At 29.8% G+C, this 17438-nt stretch overlaps 1 protein-coding gene across 1 annotated transcript in view; it reads left to right on the top strand.

Annotated features, from left to right (window-relative positions):
* Nucleotides 1-17438, top strand: part of LOC123306146 (laminin subunit alpha-1) — a 188129-nt gene that overhangs the window by 7285 nt on the left and 163406 nt on the right. The window contains exons 4-6 of the mRNA XM_044888045.1: nt 14347-14604; nt 15528-15839; nt 15919-17057. Coding sequence (XP_044743980.1) covers nt 14347-14604; nt 15528-15839; nt 15919-17057 — 1709 coding nt within the window. The remainder of the gene's footprint in view (nt 1-14346; nt 14605-15527; nt 15840-15918; nt 17058-17438) is intronic.

Raw genomic sequence — 17438 nt, 5'->3', positions numbered from 1 at the left:
TAATGTATTTTCTTTAATTAAACAGTCTCAATAATTATAATAAATTATTTGTATTTTTTATACAGAGTATAAAATCATTGGTATATATTAGTTTTACTAAAACAAATAAATCCATTTGTATTCGATTTACTATTCGTTACAAACTATTAACTGTCTTTAGTTCGTTAAGTTGAACAAAACAATTTCAAATATGTTCGCACACATTCGGAAATAACTAAACAAATAACAATTGCGCACATCAAAAGAATGTTGTCATTTGAATCATGAGTGTATGTAACAAAACAAAAATTATTATTGTTATTGACATTATCAGATTTAACAATCACACACATAACATACAAGTAAATATGATAATGTAAACGTGACTTTATAATAATGTACTTGCTACGTATTCTTGCATGATAGTGGAGGCGTTGTCTGACGTTAGATACGCAAAAATCGATCATGTGGTAAGCACAAAAAGAAATTTTGTCGTTTTTCCTTATAAACTCTTTAATATCTGCTACGATATGCAAAATGGTAGGTACTGTAAATATATAGATTGCATACTGTGAAACAAAAATATTAGGTGTAAAAATTGTATAAACGATATCCTGATTGCTTGGCCTAAAGAATTCCATGTACAGTTCATAGTCTTTTTCACGTCTATTTCTGTTCTTCGCTTTAAAAATTGTTCCTTAGCAAATTCCTTGGAAACTTTCAACACGTTTTAATAGAGCGTTTATTTACAACCTTCGATGGTCAGATAGCAGCGCTCAAGCACTTTTTATTATTTTATCTATATTTATTTCGAACTATAGTGTCTAGTACCGCGATCCTTACGTTTCTGCTTCAGTTTCTTATGCATTATCGAGATAATTGTTTTCATATATTTAAACATTTTCGATTACGGCCTTAAGAACTGCTTGATCAACTGGGTCAATTATAAAGTTTCTAAACGATTTACCATTTTCATTTAGAGCTCTCTAACAATTTAACTCTATAAGATCTTTGAATATCCGATCCTGTTAACAATCTTGTCATTTATCCTACCGTGAATATACATCCGCCTCTAGAAATTGTGGAAATACTCATTCCGCTCTTCAAGTTACTCTTTCCATTCAAATGCACAATTTATCTGTTGTAATACTTTGCTTTCTTGGGACCTAATAAAATCAATTTATTTGTTCTACCCTAATAGGAAATCTCATTGCAGAAATTTAGCAAGATTAATTATGCGCCCAGAATTTAAAAATCAATTAGAGCAGGCCGTCTTTACTCCATGACTAATCACGGTAAAGTAAATTTAATTTAACTTGATGGATTTAGACGAAAAGTAAAAATAAAATTTTTCAATCTTTGATGCCTACTTAATTTACCTCCCCAATTAATTTATTGAACGTTGCTACCCTGCTCGTACTTCCTTAAAGAGAAAATTCGTTTTACTATTTATTGCACAGATAACTCCGACCAGCTTCTGCACTATAATTGCAAAAACACCTTACTTACTTATTTATTGTGAAGTACTCTCTACTCACTGAAGACGTACACACAAATAAAATGGATAAAAATAAAGAAATTCCATGCATTGCTTTATAAAAACAACAAGTGCAAGTTTTTCATATAATAATAAAAATAAAAAAAACGTAAAGAACCTGCTGCACTGCTGATGTTGCTTACTACTTCTTTATAGTCTTCTTTACCATAATGATAAATAAAGGTTCACAATGTATTTTATAACAATGGTAATGTTAGTTTGTTTTTTATAAGGTCTGATTTACATTTAACAACAATGTTCCTATATTTTTATAAATGGTAAAGAAAAGTAAAAGTTGAATTTTAGAACTTGAGGAATTGCAAGAATACAATTAAAGAATTCTTATCTGCGATTCTCTTAATACATTTGTTGAACAGCTTTATAGAATACTCCGTAGAAGGTGACTTATCAGCCGACAAAGTGTCGTTTAGAATTTGAAAAGCGATATTTTAACCACTCGAACCAATAAGAGGGTTGTTATTAGTTTGAACGTTATGTGTGTCTGTCTATCTGTAAGTTTAGTGTTTCGTACCCTAAACAACTAAATAAGCGATGATCTTCATAATCGGCTCAGTTTGCTGAAGGCTATAAAGAAAATGGTAATTTAATGGTTCTAAATGACACTAAAGCTCATTTTTTATTTTATTTTATAGTTTGTATATTATACAATCTAGAAGTAGTGGACCTGATAGTGGTTCGAGCTATTTTTAAATACTCCTGATATTTTAAAATATTAAAATTTATTTTTGGGCTAATATTTACCTACTAAAGTATTGTTAGTGAGGACTTAATTTGGTCGGATCCTGGATTATACATGTATTATCATCCAGGACCATGCATAAATTCTATTTGTTATGGAAAGACTGATCAACACAATATCTTAATATCTTAAGAAGTTACCTACAAATTAGGAGTGTATAGGCTTCAGAATCGTTCTAATATAAGTTAATTACAGTTTTTCAATTCTCTTTAATGAAGATTACTAGACAAGCATTTGTCAATAATTAGTTTACGATTGAATGTAACATATTATATATCAAAATTAGTCGAACAGACCATGATGTAAATATTGTGTGCATAATTAAAATGTGAACAACAATAATAAGTAATAATAATAAATAAAGTGGATAAACAAAGTAAAAAATTCATTGAGTTGAAAAAATTGCATTCGTGTCTAGAACTCGAATAGCCTAATTGGTAGGGCGCTTGACATGAATCCAAGAAGTCCGGGTTCGAGTCCTGGTTCGAGTGTATTTTTTTCAATTCTCTTTAATTAAGATTACTAGACAAGCATTTGTCAATAATTAGTTTACGATTGAATGTAACATATTATATATCAAAATTAGTCGAAAGACCATGATGTAAATATTGTGTGCATAATTAAAATGTGAACAACAATAATAAGTAATAATTACAGTATATTCGATGATTCTTGCTAAAAAAGACTTTTTCTATTCCTTTAATAATAATATTAAATATCCCTACATTTAACGATTAATGCTTTTAATAAATTTACTTTCAAAAAACACTAGTTTCAAAATCAATTTCTCCTATATTCCTTTAATGGAAGTTGCAATAAACCCTGCTCCAGCAATACTTGTACTTGTACACTTATAAGAGGACAGGCTCAGAGTATTAGTAAGTCCGTTTTACTCTAGATCAGAAGGTTTATTCGAATCATGAATAAGAATACCCAAATTTTTCGTAAATGGCGAATAAAATTATCGAAGGATTATTCTTTTTCAAATAAATTATTCGTGAAATAATTTATTAGCGAATTATTTATTCGTTGTCACCAATTATTATATAGGAATACTTTAGGAACTTTTCTCGAAAAATAATAACAACACATAACTGAAAGAATGTTGAATAAACTGAATGAATAGGGTCTTCCAGAAAAAAAATGACCTATGATTTTTTTACATAAATTGAAAGTAAACAATAAATAAAGACATTCTGCGAAAGAAACACTTTTTTTTGTTAACTAGATTTTTGTTAAATAACATTTAAAGTTGCGAAATATTCAAATGGACGAAAACGCGCTGTCATTGAACGGCCCCGACGTGACGTCACGATGCATGTTGTGAGGCATTGTTGACATTGCTTTTCGTGTGTGATAACTTACGTATTTGCACCAAGTGAGTTTTTTAAACAACAAAAAGTTTTTTAAATGAAACCAAAAACTTAGAAAAACTGGCAAACGAAATTTTTAAAAACAATAAACCAAAAACAAATGTAACAAACTAAAAATAAAACCAATTTTAGAGGTTATGTTTACATTTATGCACTTTTTTAAATAAAAAAAAATTGAGAAAAATGAATTTGTTAAGAAATGCCATTTTTATAATAATAAATAAATAAATACTTACGTCAAATTTTAGAGGTTATGTTTACATTTATGCACTTTTTTAAATAAAAAAATTGAGAAAAATGAATTTGTTAAGAAATGCCATTTTTACAATAATAAATAAATAAATACTTACGTCAAATTTTAGAGGTTATGTTTACATTTATGCACTTTTTTAAATAAAAAAAAATTGAGAAAAATGAATTTGTTAAGAAATGCCATTTTTATAATAATAAATAAATAAATAATTACGTCAAAGTGATCTTCACAACAATGCAATCGTGATGTTGCTGAAACATCCAATGGGCATCGAACTGGTTTTACCCATTTAGCTCGTTTATCTGCTTTGGGCACCGAAATAAACAGCTTTTCTGGGTGCTTTTCGATGTGTTTTTGCATTGGGGTACAAAACAATACTTGTACGAACTTTTTCCGCGAAGATTTTGACTATTTTCACCGAGTTCCATGTTAAAGCCGTATGCTCCGAAATGTAAACGTGCATTATGACGTCACAGCAACATGGCGGCACATTCTCGGCTTTTCAAACGGTGTTAAACTTTAAATGTTATTTAACAAAAATCTAGTTAACAAAAAAAAGTGTTTCTTTCGCAGAATGTCTTTATTTATTGTTTACTTTCAATTTATGTAAAAAAATCATAGGTCATTTTTTTTCTGGAAGACCCTATTGTTTGGTCGAATAATTTTGGCCGAATACATAGTACATAGTATGTTGTAATATAATGTAATATATAATTTATATGCGCTCCCACCATTTAATGAAATTTAATTTTTTTGGTACGGAACCTTCAAAGACAGTTGTAGTAAACCGAATGGTCTACTACAACAAATAAATCTATACCATTATCAGATTCACTTGAACACACACAAAAAATTGCAGCCAAATCGGTCCGCCCGTTAGAAGGAGTACAGACACTAACATCTACACACTCGAAATGTATATATAATAGATTAAAATATAGTCCAATAAATATTACTAATTATAGACAATAAATATTACTTTACAAAAAGACTGCTCTAGTATTTTTTACCTCAGTATACGTATACTCTACTTGAAATTTGTACATATTTTAATAATTTTGCTTTCAAATAATTCCATTTTCAAATAACGCTTCTTCTGTCAATTTTAATTTTTAGCGTTTATTTCCATGTATATTAGGGAGCCACAAAAAAATCGAAGGTGCTCAAATATTCTGATCAAGAACGAATATTAAATTCTATCTAATATATAAAATTCACGTGTCACAGTTTTCGTTGCCATACTCCTCCGAAACGGCTTGACCGATTTTGATGAAATTTTGTGTGCATATTGGGTAGGCCTGAGAATCGGCCAACATCTATTTTTCATCCCCCTAAATGTTAGGGGTAGTCCACCCCTAAATTTTTTTTTTTATTTTTTAGACAAAATTTTTAATTTCTCTTTTTTTATGATACAACATACAAAAATACATACAATCCTCAATTTTCACCCTTCTACGATCAACCCTTATTTTTTAATAGCCATTTTAGTAATTTAATCATTTTTCCTCTCCGGTCGAAAACTGATCAATCGTCATTTAATTAGTTATCCCCGCCAGATGTCTACAGGTGTCACTTCTGACCCAGTAAACAGCAAGGAGTAGGGATGAAAACGAAGCCGGTCCCCTTTCTTTCTTACTCCCTACACAGTTGTCGGCCATCATTATTGTTTATGCATCAAGTGTAGTAGTAACAATGACAATGTATATGACATGTACATGAATTACTAGGAAATTATTTATATGGCAAAACAACGTTTGCCGGGTCAGCTAGTTATTCTATAATATTCAGGAATTTAATTTGACGGATCGAGCAGTATTTTTTTAAAAAGAATTATTTAAAAGCATAAATCTTTAAAAGAAGGGATGTTTAATAGTATATACCTTTGAGAATAGAATCATTTTGGAGTAGAAAAATGATAAAGCAGCTTTTTTGTATTATTTTCTAGTTCAATTTAATGTTAAAGTACAATTGTAAATAAAAAGTAGAAATATATTGAAATAGAAATCTTTTGGCGTAGAACTATTTAAAAAAGATTTTATTTAAATAGGAAAATTATGCGGTAGAAATATTTTGGCGTAGAATATAGTACATTTTTCATGAAACCAAAAAGACTTTTTTTTTAATTGATTATCTCCCTTTACAATGTCATGTAAACAACAAGTGACTGAAAAATAATTTTAAATCAAATAAATAAATTTCAAAACAACATTAGACATTTTTTTTTCAATAATGTGTATCCTGGTTATTATATTTTAAGTGAAACGTAACTCAACCAATATAATATCTAATGTTGCTTACTAATAAAGAATTAGCGCTAGAAATATTTAAAATTCTTACATGAAAGATAAAATAGAGATAACAAGAAGAAAATGTGAAAAATTAATTTACAATAAAACTATAAGAAATTCTTAAATGCATTAACAAATATTGTTGGTATTGATATCTTTATTTAACTTATGAAAATATCATAATAAAACCATTCAAACAGCTTTTACAACAGTTTATTATTATTTTATTCGCGTTAGGTTCAAGTACATACGTATAGATTGTTTATCTTTCTACTAGCTTAATATTGTTTCCCTTAATTTTTGTTCCCAATTTTCAAATTCAATTCAAAGCGAAAAATAGTTTTGGGGAAATTACAGTCCGTGCTCGAAGCATCCCGAGTAGAAATTTTAATCCGGGTCTGATCCAATTGGCCGTCCCAAATCCAATTTTCCATCTAGGAACTGCCGTGTTGCCACCGGATGCCACCGGATCCGGCCCGGATCAACTTCCGGCCTGCCTGATTTGAATTTCTACTCGGGATAGTCTTTCTTAAATAATTGGATTTAGTGGCATTTTTAGAGTAGCAGACAAAAAAAATTCCCCTAGATTCCTTAAACTTAGGGACCTTTTCGCAACATTTAGATTAGTACACTAGCTACAAAGATCAATCATAGGCGGCAAATTTAACCTGTTCGTAAACTTAAAACGACCAATTTCTAAGAAAGGCCAATAGTTTTAAGAGTTATTTAAAATTTTGGGAAAAGTCGCTTCGAATTTTTGTAATGTTTTGTTTAGAATATCTGAATAACGTTCCTGAACAAATGGTAAGTAGAAGATCTCACCAAAACAGCCTGTCCACTTATAAACATTTTTCCTGGATATAAATACTATTCAGTTTAAATTTCAGCGAATATATTTTTCGATAGAATTTGACCGAAAATACGATCGATGTTACGATCCATGTTTTTACAACAAGCTCAAGTTTTTGCCGATTTCTATTACAATAGTTAATTATTTATTATAATATTTTAAAAACTATAGTAAAATAAAATATACTATACATGAGTATACACAATTAGTGTTGTCTGTATCATACAAACTTTATCTGTAGCAATAACTCAAACCTAACTATGTCTTTCTTTGAACAACAAAACGTACCGATGATTTTATCACATTTGTGAAAGAAAAAACGTTTGAAAAATTACTTGTAGACCTTGTGTGTCAACAGAGTCATTTTATAGTCAATGAAACTGTCGTTAAACTACTTTTGCGAATGAATTTCGTGATAAAACTTAGAAATTGCTTCATATGATAGAGTCCAAAAATGCTTTGTTTTCGAAAAGTCATGAACTTATTCGAATGAAGTGTATCAAAGCATAAAAACAGGTCTTATTTCTAATATCGTCTACTGTCGAATTTCGACCAAGTGTCTTTCTGAAGTAGGGAAATTAAATAGCTTTTCAAAATTTAATATGAAAAAAAAAAATTTTAACGACTTATTTCTAATTTACCCTTTCACAGATGATGAATCACTTTCCATAACAGCCTCAAACACTTATATATTGACTTGAACTTTCGACGCAAGATGTACGGGGATCAATACCCGACATTTGCCGAATTTTTCTTTTAATATTGTAAAAATTCATAAAATCAATTAGCGTAGAAATTTTTGTAAATACTCTGTGCCCAAAAAATTAGGTGACATTGTATTTATTTGGAAAATTCTTTATTTATTCTTAGAAATCAATTTCATCCCCTTTAAAGAAATCCCCTACCGATGCGATGCACTTATGCCAACGGATTTTCCAATCTTCGAAACACTGGTTGTAGTCACTTTCCGGAATACCTTCAGTTCTGTCTTCGCTGCGGCTTGAATTTTCTCTATCGTATCAAAACTGTGTCCCCGGAGCGGTCGTTTGAGCAGCCAGAAGTCGCACAGAGCCAAATCAGATGAACGCGGTGGTGCTCATCGTGGTGTAAAAACCATGAATTGTCTTTCCACAATTCCGGCTTTTTTAGGCGGATAGCGTTACGCAAATGACGCATAACGTTCAAATAATATTCCTTGTTGACTGTTTGGCCGGATGGAAGGGCAAAATTTTAAGTTTTTTAATATTATTAGAAAAATTTTTAGTTTTATTTCTCTTTACTCACTCCTTTAAATTTCTATGCATCGCTTTTTTTACTTTTTTTAATACATCTTAATGTTATAATGCAACGGTTGTCGATAATACCAGGTCGCTATTGTCTGTCATTCAGGAAATATTGTGAACAAGATATGTTTACAATAATGTTTTATAATTCGCTGATATTCACCTTTTTATAGTCCGGGTAATGTATATTTTAAAGGATGAACCCTCCGTTTTACTCCGATCCGACCGTTTTACTCCGTGAATCATCTGCAACACCCTTCCCCCTTTTTTTGTTTGCAGAGTTGGTTAATTTACTAAAAAAAAAAACTTAAAATAGCTGAAGATAGCTTAAAAGTATTTAAATAGCTCTAAGGAAATTTAATAAAAAATATTTTTATGAGTTCCAGTTTATTTACGAATCTATTTAATTTAAGATTATGTACGGTCGTATAACGATGTTGTAAATATAAACGATAAGGATCTACGAAACGAATAAATAATTCACATACACACAATAAGTTAAGATATTTGATTTTACGATCAATTTGCATATGTGTGGGAATGAATTCTATCGCGCAACGTTCCATCTATAACTACTGTCAAACTGAAAAATCAAAACCGTTTCACTTAAATTTTTAAATCTTTATGTCTTATGAATGGCGGGTGGTGGAGTCAATGCTAAGCAGGAAAATAATCACGACTCACCAAAATCTAATTTATTTAATTATTTACAAGGCCGTTATTATTTATTAAAATTTTTGTTCACTTTGGCTTGAGGCATAGTTATTGAAGTAAATGCTTGATTCTCGAAGGAAAAATTTCTTAAACAATTTTTATTTCGACTATCGTGTTATTTAATTCAATAGAGTTCCTTTTTTTAATTGGCAAGTAAATAAATTCAATAAACTGTTATTAAATTTTTCTATGCATGACTTCCTCTAACATCTTATATCAGGAAATATATTTCTACAATTGTTTCTACAGTTTTACTAGAGAAGCTTGTAAATTTAATAGAGTTATTATTTATAAAAATGGATTGAGTTGAGGCACCTTAAATTGGACATCACTAACTTCTTCCAAATACCATATAAGAGAGAACATGTAAAAGTTTTAAAAAGTAGTATATCTCGGCACGTTATGCTAGAAAGTCGTGTAAAAAATTAAAATAAAATTTTAATAGAAACAACTTTTGTTGGAACTATTTTTCTTTTCAAGATCTTTTTATCTCCATTTGGTTTCAGCGAATCTGTAAAAATTTGGTGCATTTTGTCCTATTTGGATCCTATGAGCCTGCACTTATTTATTGAAAATTGATTTCCAATTTTGTAAATATTCCTTGCGTTATATCTTTAAATAGTGTTTGAAACATCTTGATTACTGTTCGTTGTTTACAAATATAAACACTAACTTTATTTTATTTTATTTTGCAAATAAAACTGTATGTATAATGTACATATTATCAAAGAGTATAAGATAGAGAATAAGGCTCCCATTACTTAAAATGTTAAAAAAAATGGTAAAAAGTATACTAGTTTCAACGCCTACTTTGCTCCTAAACGCTCTTAACCTCCAAAATTTTGTTGCGAACCAGTACAAAAACCAATGTAAACGTTAATAGGGTTAATGACTCGAAATCAGAATATTTAAGTATAGTTTTACATAAATTTTAACTTTTTTCAATTTTCATAATTTATTTTTGACTAACGATAATAGCCTATTAAATATATATAGGTAATCTGTTTTTGATTTCTCACCTAAATTAAGTTATATACTAATACTAATTATTATTATTTATTAATTGGTTATAATAATTTATTAAATAATTAACGTTTATAAACTAAATAATCTGGTTAGTGTCAAGTATAGTAAATAAAAAGCGTTCTAGGTGCGACCCGAAAGGTCCACACGACTAACTTCCCAGTGGAAAGGATAAAAAAAATATCATATGTTTTAATATTTATAAATTTTTTTGTAAAATTTTGTTTTTCCATTTTTTTGTGGACTTTTCAGCGGGGGCTTCGCCCCCTGCACCCCCATGACGTTAAAACTATATAAATGATAAGTGATAACAGTGACAATTCTACAATTTTTCATTCGGTACAAAAAACGGCTTGACCGATTTTGCTCAAAACCTAATCAGGTCTAAGTTACATAATTATGCGTTAAATGAAACTGGTCCCATGTCAATATCTTCATTTGTTCTCGAGATATGCGAAACGAAAATTGAATTCGAACATACATACATACATACATACATACATGCATACATACATACATACATATGCACACACGGACATCCTTTTAAAAACCATACTATTCGACTTGAAAGGCCTTGCAACCTGGAGATATATCTAAACTATCCCACTGGGAAGTTATAAATAAAGTAGCATATCTCACATTGTTACGTGATGGCTTCAGCCAGTTTGCACACCATGATAAGCCGCGTTAAAGAACATTCCAAAATTCTATAAGCAGAGCGTAGTAGACCTAAACTGGGTTATGAGCCCAGCACGCTTCTACTACGCCACTGCTCACTGTGTAATAATATCGTAGTAACATGTACTGATGCTTTTGTAAAAAGAATAGTATTTTACAGGACACAAATAACCAGATGGCATTCGTGCCTGTAAACGCGACCTTCTCCTCTATCTTATATTCTTTGGTACATATAATGTACAATAATCATTATTGTATATAAATTTATTTATTTATGTTGATTGAAAAGATTGGTTACAATACAAATATTAATTTTCTCATAATAAAATGTTTGTCGTTGTTAAAGACGTTTTTAAATAAATAAACATGAATTATTGTATAATAAATATTATATGTACAACTAATTACAATTTGCTAAATTAGAAAATAAATATATGAATTTCTGATATTTTGCCAATAAATTAATTGCTGTTTCTTTACCGACATGTTTGAATTGAAACCGAGTTTGTAGATATTATATTATTCTTCTTTTAGGAAACCCATTACCGAATATAAATGATTACTTAAAAGGGCCTAAGATCCTACTGATTATATAAATTATTTCATTTACCTCTTGAAATCTGCGTCTCAACAATGTTAACAATATAAATCTTATAAAAGTACAGAAATATATACCAATTAACATAATGTAAATTGTTAAAAAAAACAAAATTTTTACACAAAATTCTATCTTTGACATATTATGGATTGTTAGCAGCTCCTACCAAAAATCGTAGATATATACAACCAATTAAATATAAAGGAACAAAATTTTTACATAAAATTTTACCTAAATTTCACACAGCCGTATCTCTGCAAAAAATCATCGAATTTGAACCCGCAATAGCTCATTTGAAAACTTGTTCTTTCTACTCTTAGAATGGCTTAAAAGTTTTATCACCTCTTACTGCCTGAACGGAGGATTGAAAAAATGAGAAATATTTTACATCGCACTGAAATTTTCCTTATATCGTAGGAAAACTTAATCTGATTCTTTTAAGCTCTGACATATTGTTTTGTAAAAACTCTTATCACTCTTCCAATTTTCGTTTTAAAAACATGACAAAAAACATAAATTTTCCATATTTAAGGCTTTGTTTCACCTGGTCGCCATTTTATAAAAAAAGGCATTATCAAAAACTGTATCATACTCATTAAAAAATTGTACTTTTTAGTTTTGAAATTTATTGCTCAAAAATTTTTGTACTGAAAACCTCCTGCGCTTTGTACTGAGACTTAAAATGTAAACGCGAACAAAAATTTAGAACTTATATTTCAACAAATTTTTTCAAACTATTCAAAATTTTGTTTATTTTTATTGAAAATGAGCTATAAAAAGTTCCCATACGAGCTTTTTGAACCAAGATATTCGCATGCCAAGCAAAATTAAAAGCAATAAGTTTTTATTAGAGTGTTTAATAAACTTACTAAGCGTTTAAGAAACTTATTTAACGTATGGGCCTTAAATATATTTCAGAAGATACATAATTTTAAATCCGGAAGTATCAATTTTGCTTGGGAAACGAATATCTTCCAAAAAGCTAGTACGGAAATTATTTATAGCTCGTTTTCACAAAATAAGAAACTTTCGAGTGAGCATAATAAATTTGTTGTAATATGATTGTTAAAATTTTGGTACGCTTCTAACTTTCATACAAAATTTAGGGATAACATTTCTCACTTTTTCAAACCTGTGTTCAAAGCGACCAAAGAGAAACGTGGCTTGACTCTTAGACTAGAATATTTTATAATTTCATATATCTTTCATAACTAAACTGTTAGTAGATGCATAGGCAATACAAAAGTTTATTATTAATCTACACTTGTTTTAATTAAAATCAATAAAAGAACTTTTAATTAAACTACAGGGAGTAAGTAGTACAAGTAGTATAAAAATATACTGTCCAAATGATTATATTGCTTTAATTGAACAATTTAATTCTAACTAAATATTTATAATACTAATTAAAACATTTTCAAACAAATCGTTAAGTGGTTTTAGAACAACAACTTTAACAAATACTATAAATGACCACCCACCATATTAAAAGAGTAGTACTTAAAAATCAATTGTAATAAGAGTTTGTTAAATATTGAAGATGAAAAATATACATATATAAATTTTAATAATTGAATAATTTTATAAAAAGTCGGTAGAGCGCATTCTATATTTTCATCAAATACAACAATAACTTTGAGTAAAGACCAATATAATTAAAAATTAAAAATTTGAATTTTGTCATGAAAATCGGTGTGTGGGCATAAAATAATATTCTAAGTAACTTTTTAAATTATTTTTTTCGATATCTCTTAACATCTCTGCCACTAGGCCAAATTTTAAGAATTTGCGCTCTTTGCCAATTTGTAGTAGGCTGAGTTTAAGGTTGAGGTTTCTGTTAACTATCTTAAAAAAATGTAACCAACCCCCCTTTGTTAATGTGCAAATTTTCAAATCGATATTTCTATAAATGAAGAAAGTGTGACGGTGTCTTCATCTTAAATGCGACACACTGTATATTATGAACAAAATATTTAATTCAATATACAATATAAACAAGATATGCGTTAATCGGTACCTAAAAAATTGTTCTTAATTATTTCGTTAAGACATAATTTCGTTTTTTATAAAGAATTTAATGTATTATTGCTATTGGAAATAAAAATAATACCGAAATAAATACTTCAAATTTGATATTCAGAAGGAAACTGTTTTCAATCTCTTATTTAAATTAGACTCAACTGAATCAGCTCTCAAAACTATAATAAGTTTTATTATTAGATGGAAAATGTAGGTTTATAGTAATATTTCTTATACAAATTAATTTAGAGTAACCATAATAAATTTATCTTTTGTTATTATTTGCCTTGGAAACTTTTAAGCCGAAATTGATGAAAAGTAAACCACTTAAGGTGCTATAAAAGAGTAAATTCATACTTGATATTACAAAATGTCAAAATTAAATAAAAATCAATTTTATTGTTTAATTTACCATATTATTTGTCGAAAATTATCATACACGGGGTTTTCCTTTAGAAGGGGTTTAATTTTATAAAAAAAGCATTTCTTACTAAAAACGTGTAGCTTATTTGTAGTTAAATTTAAAATAGAAACTATCCGTTTATTTGTACAACCTAAAATTACTTAAAAATCCTTCACGGCTGCAGTTACAGATTTACATTCTTAGGAATTTCTCCTTTTTGGCTGCTCTATTTTGCGTATATTAGCTCGAATATTGTTCTTGAGCACTTAAAATTTAGGATGATTATTTGAGACAATGCCTCATTTCGATCAAATACACCCCAAACTCAATTAATCGTGTCTGCAAAATTTTCACCAAATATGTAGTGAATTTTCATTAATTGTATTCTTTGTAGGAGCGTTTATCGCACTATTTTCGTAACTCGGATAGTTTTACTTCACAATTGTCAAAAAAAAACATATAATTTATACGATTATTACCTATGAAATGTTAAAGCCTCCATTTACTCTAATCGAAAAAAGTATTTTTGTTGAAACATTTGTTATTGTTTGAAAATATTATAACCTTTTTTTCTTTTGTATTTTACAGTTATTTGAATGCGTTTGTGAACACAATACTTGTGGCTTACATTGCGAATATTGCTGTCCACTTTTCAATCAGATTCCGTATCAAACTGGATTTAAAACCCAACCAGAACCTAACAATTTGGAACCATTTCAATGTGAGCAATGTGAGTGTAACGGTCATGCACAAGAATGTCAGTATGATTCACGTATAGCAAGTGATAAGGAGAGTTTGGATATTACAGGACGATATCGCGGGGGCGGAATTTGTATAAATTGTACGGTAAGTATTTTAGGAATATTTTTAATACTTTATCACTATGTGGACAATCTATACAGTTTCATCTCGTAGAAATATTTACAATTCAATAATAGTGAATTGGTACAATTTGAAAACGGTTATATAGATCGATACATGCACATTATTACTATCAATTTCATATTCAGTTACCATAGTGGACATCCACGATGTAAACTTTAGTATTTTAATATATAAATTAACAATTTTATCCATTTAAATACTTAAATTTTAATTAAGGACTTAATTACATTTTTCCACTGTATACGTAATTCGTTGTTTTTTCACACACAAAAAGTCCCTAGCTGAGTTGACCGGTTCTAACATTGTTTTTAGCGAACGCTTAGTAAAGTAACTGAGCACTCACCTCAGCTAATCGCTGCCATTATTAAAATCAACGGTTTGTGTGTGATGCTGTTATTTTCTTAAACTTTATAAACAGCGACGATATTAATCTTTTGATTATATTTTAGAGCAGCTGTCCTGGATTAGGAATCTTAAAGTTACTATTTCAAGTAACTTTACAAAATTAAAATCAAAATAAATAAAACTTTTTAAGGGACAAGCTTTCATTGTTCTAAAAAGTAAAAAATAATGTTTTCCATGAATCACTCATACATGATGACTATTAGTAAAAGATGGAAGCACTCAATTTAAAATACCTTGTATAATTTGGAGCGCCACAAACTTTTACAATTGTCATATATGAGTGACTCCTAACACTTTGACAAACACAACTAATTAAATGGCAAATACGTCAATACAGGTCCAGGGGGAGGATATCTGTCCTGACCTACCCTCCCTCGATACATTTATCATTAAGTTAGACCTCAATTGCTAATTTTTATCAAAAGGATGTTGTGGTTGATATTTGAATTCTTAAATTAACTTTTTGGAATCGTTTACAGAAATTTACAACCGGTGTGAATTGTCAACAATGTATACCGGGCTTTTATCGACCCGCTGATCGTAATCCAAATCACCCAGAGCCATGTGTTCCATGTGATTGTCATCCGGCGGGATCTTCTGGAGACTGTTTGCGTGAAGCATTTCTAGAAGATGAAAATGTCGGAGACTGCATGTGTAAACCAGGATACACAGGTCCACGATGTTCGGAATGTGCGAATGGATATCGTGGATTTCCTAACTGTGAGCTATGTCCATGTGATCCAAGAGGTACAGTTCCTGGAGATGATTGCGAAGGTGATTGCACTTGTAAAGTAAGTACCCTCAACTTATCTTATCATTAACTTATCATTAACAGCTTCCTGTTATTATAATAATTGTATCTTTTTTTAGTTAAATGTCGAAGGAAATACATGCAGTCGTTGCAGAGATGGTTACTTTGCACTTCAAGCACAAAATTCAGAAGGTTGCATTCCATGTTACTGTTCTGGAGTCAGTAACACTTGTGAATCAAATATTCCTGTTCCACAAATCTACGATACTCTAGATGATTGGCTCATAACGGATTTATCCATAACAACTACAGTGAAACCCACGGTCGATACTGATACAAATTATTTGTTAATTGGAAATTATGAATTACCTACAATTGAAGCATATTATTGGCTTGCACCAAGTCAATATTTAGGAAACAAATTAGAAACATATGGATCATACCTGCAATTTTCAATTAATTGGGTTGTAATGCGCGGTGATACTAGTGGTAAACCAACAAATGGACCAGACATAATACTGGTAGGTGGAAATGGATTAAAAATTGCGTATGGAGATAAGAGTTATTCGGAATCTAATAATGTTACGATACATGTTCGTTTAATGGAATCGGGAGAAGATTGGTATCACATTCCGAACGAAATTAACGATATTATTACGCATCGTACTCGACGTACTGAATATCGCGGAGCTTACGTTACTCGAACGCAATTCTTAAGCGTCTTGACCGATATTAAGTATTTGTTAGTTCGTGCAAAATTTCATACAGACCAAATCGAAGTAGCACTAGAACGTGTAGTATTAAATATTACTGACAATTACGATGGAAATTTGGTGGAGAAATGTGCATGTCCCACAGGATATACAGGATTAAGTTGTGAAACATGTGATTATGGATATGTTAAAATGGCGCTGCATAATAATATCAGTATACAAACATTACAATGTATCAAATGTGATTGTAACGGCCATTCCCGATCGTGCGATTTAAATACAGGACAATGTTTTTGTGAACATAATACAATCGGCGAAAAATGTGATCGTTGTGCGGTTGGATATTATGGATCGTATCCATTGTATGGATCACCAAATGATTGTAAACGATGTGCATGTCCTTTAGCTGTGCCAAGTAATAATTTTAGTCCAAGTTGTCAATTGGATACTTTAGAATTGGTGGACGATGAAAATTTAACGGAACGAGAAGAGAATTATGTTTGTACGCAATGTCCTCATGGATATACAGGAGATCATTGTGAAATGTAAGTACATATAAACGAATGGAACTGCTAAAAATCAGTTAAATCAATTAAAGCTATAGTGAAGATAAATTCGAAATAAGTCAAGATTCTTGCCTAGGAATTAGTTTCTAACTCTAGAAATATTCAAATCATCAAGCCACTTTATAATATTTGAAAAATCTCTTTGATTTATTTTAGAGATACTGCATCTTATCCTTTTTTCGGATGAAATAAAATTAAAAATTAGACTTCGATTAATCCATAAAAATGCATTCATAGGCTGTATATCGGTATTTAAACGATTATGTATATATAATATATGCCTCGCGGAAAATAATAAAACTGTTTGAGGGAGATATCAATCTTTATCTGTCGCCAGTGTGTAGTAGAAAATGCACTATT

Source organism: Chrysoperla carnea, chromosome 1 (genome assembly GCF_905475395.1).
Source record: "Chrysoperla carnea chromosome 1, inChrCarn1.1, whole genome shotgun sequence".
Lineage (NCBI taxonomy): Eukaryota > Metazoa > Arthropoda > Insecta > Neuroptera > Chrysopidae > Chrysoperla > Chrysoperla carnea.
The sequence above is the reverse complement of the archived record's forward strand: the minus strand, read 5'-3'. Positions and strand labels throughout refer to the sequence as shown.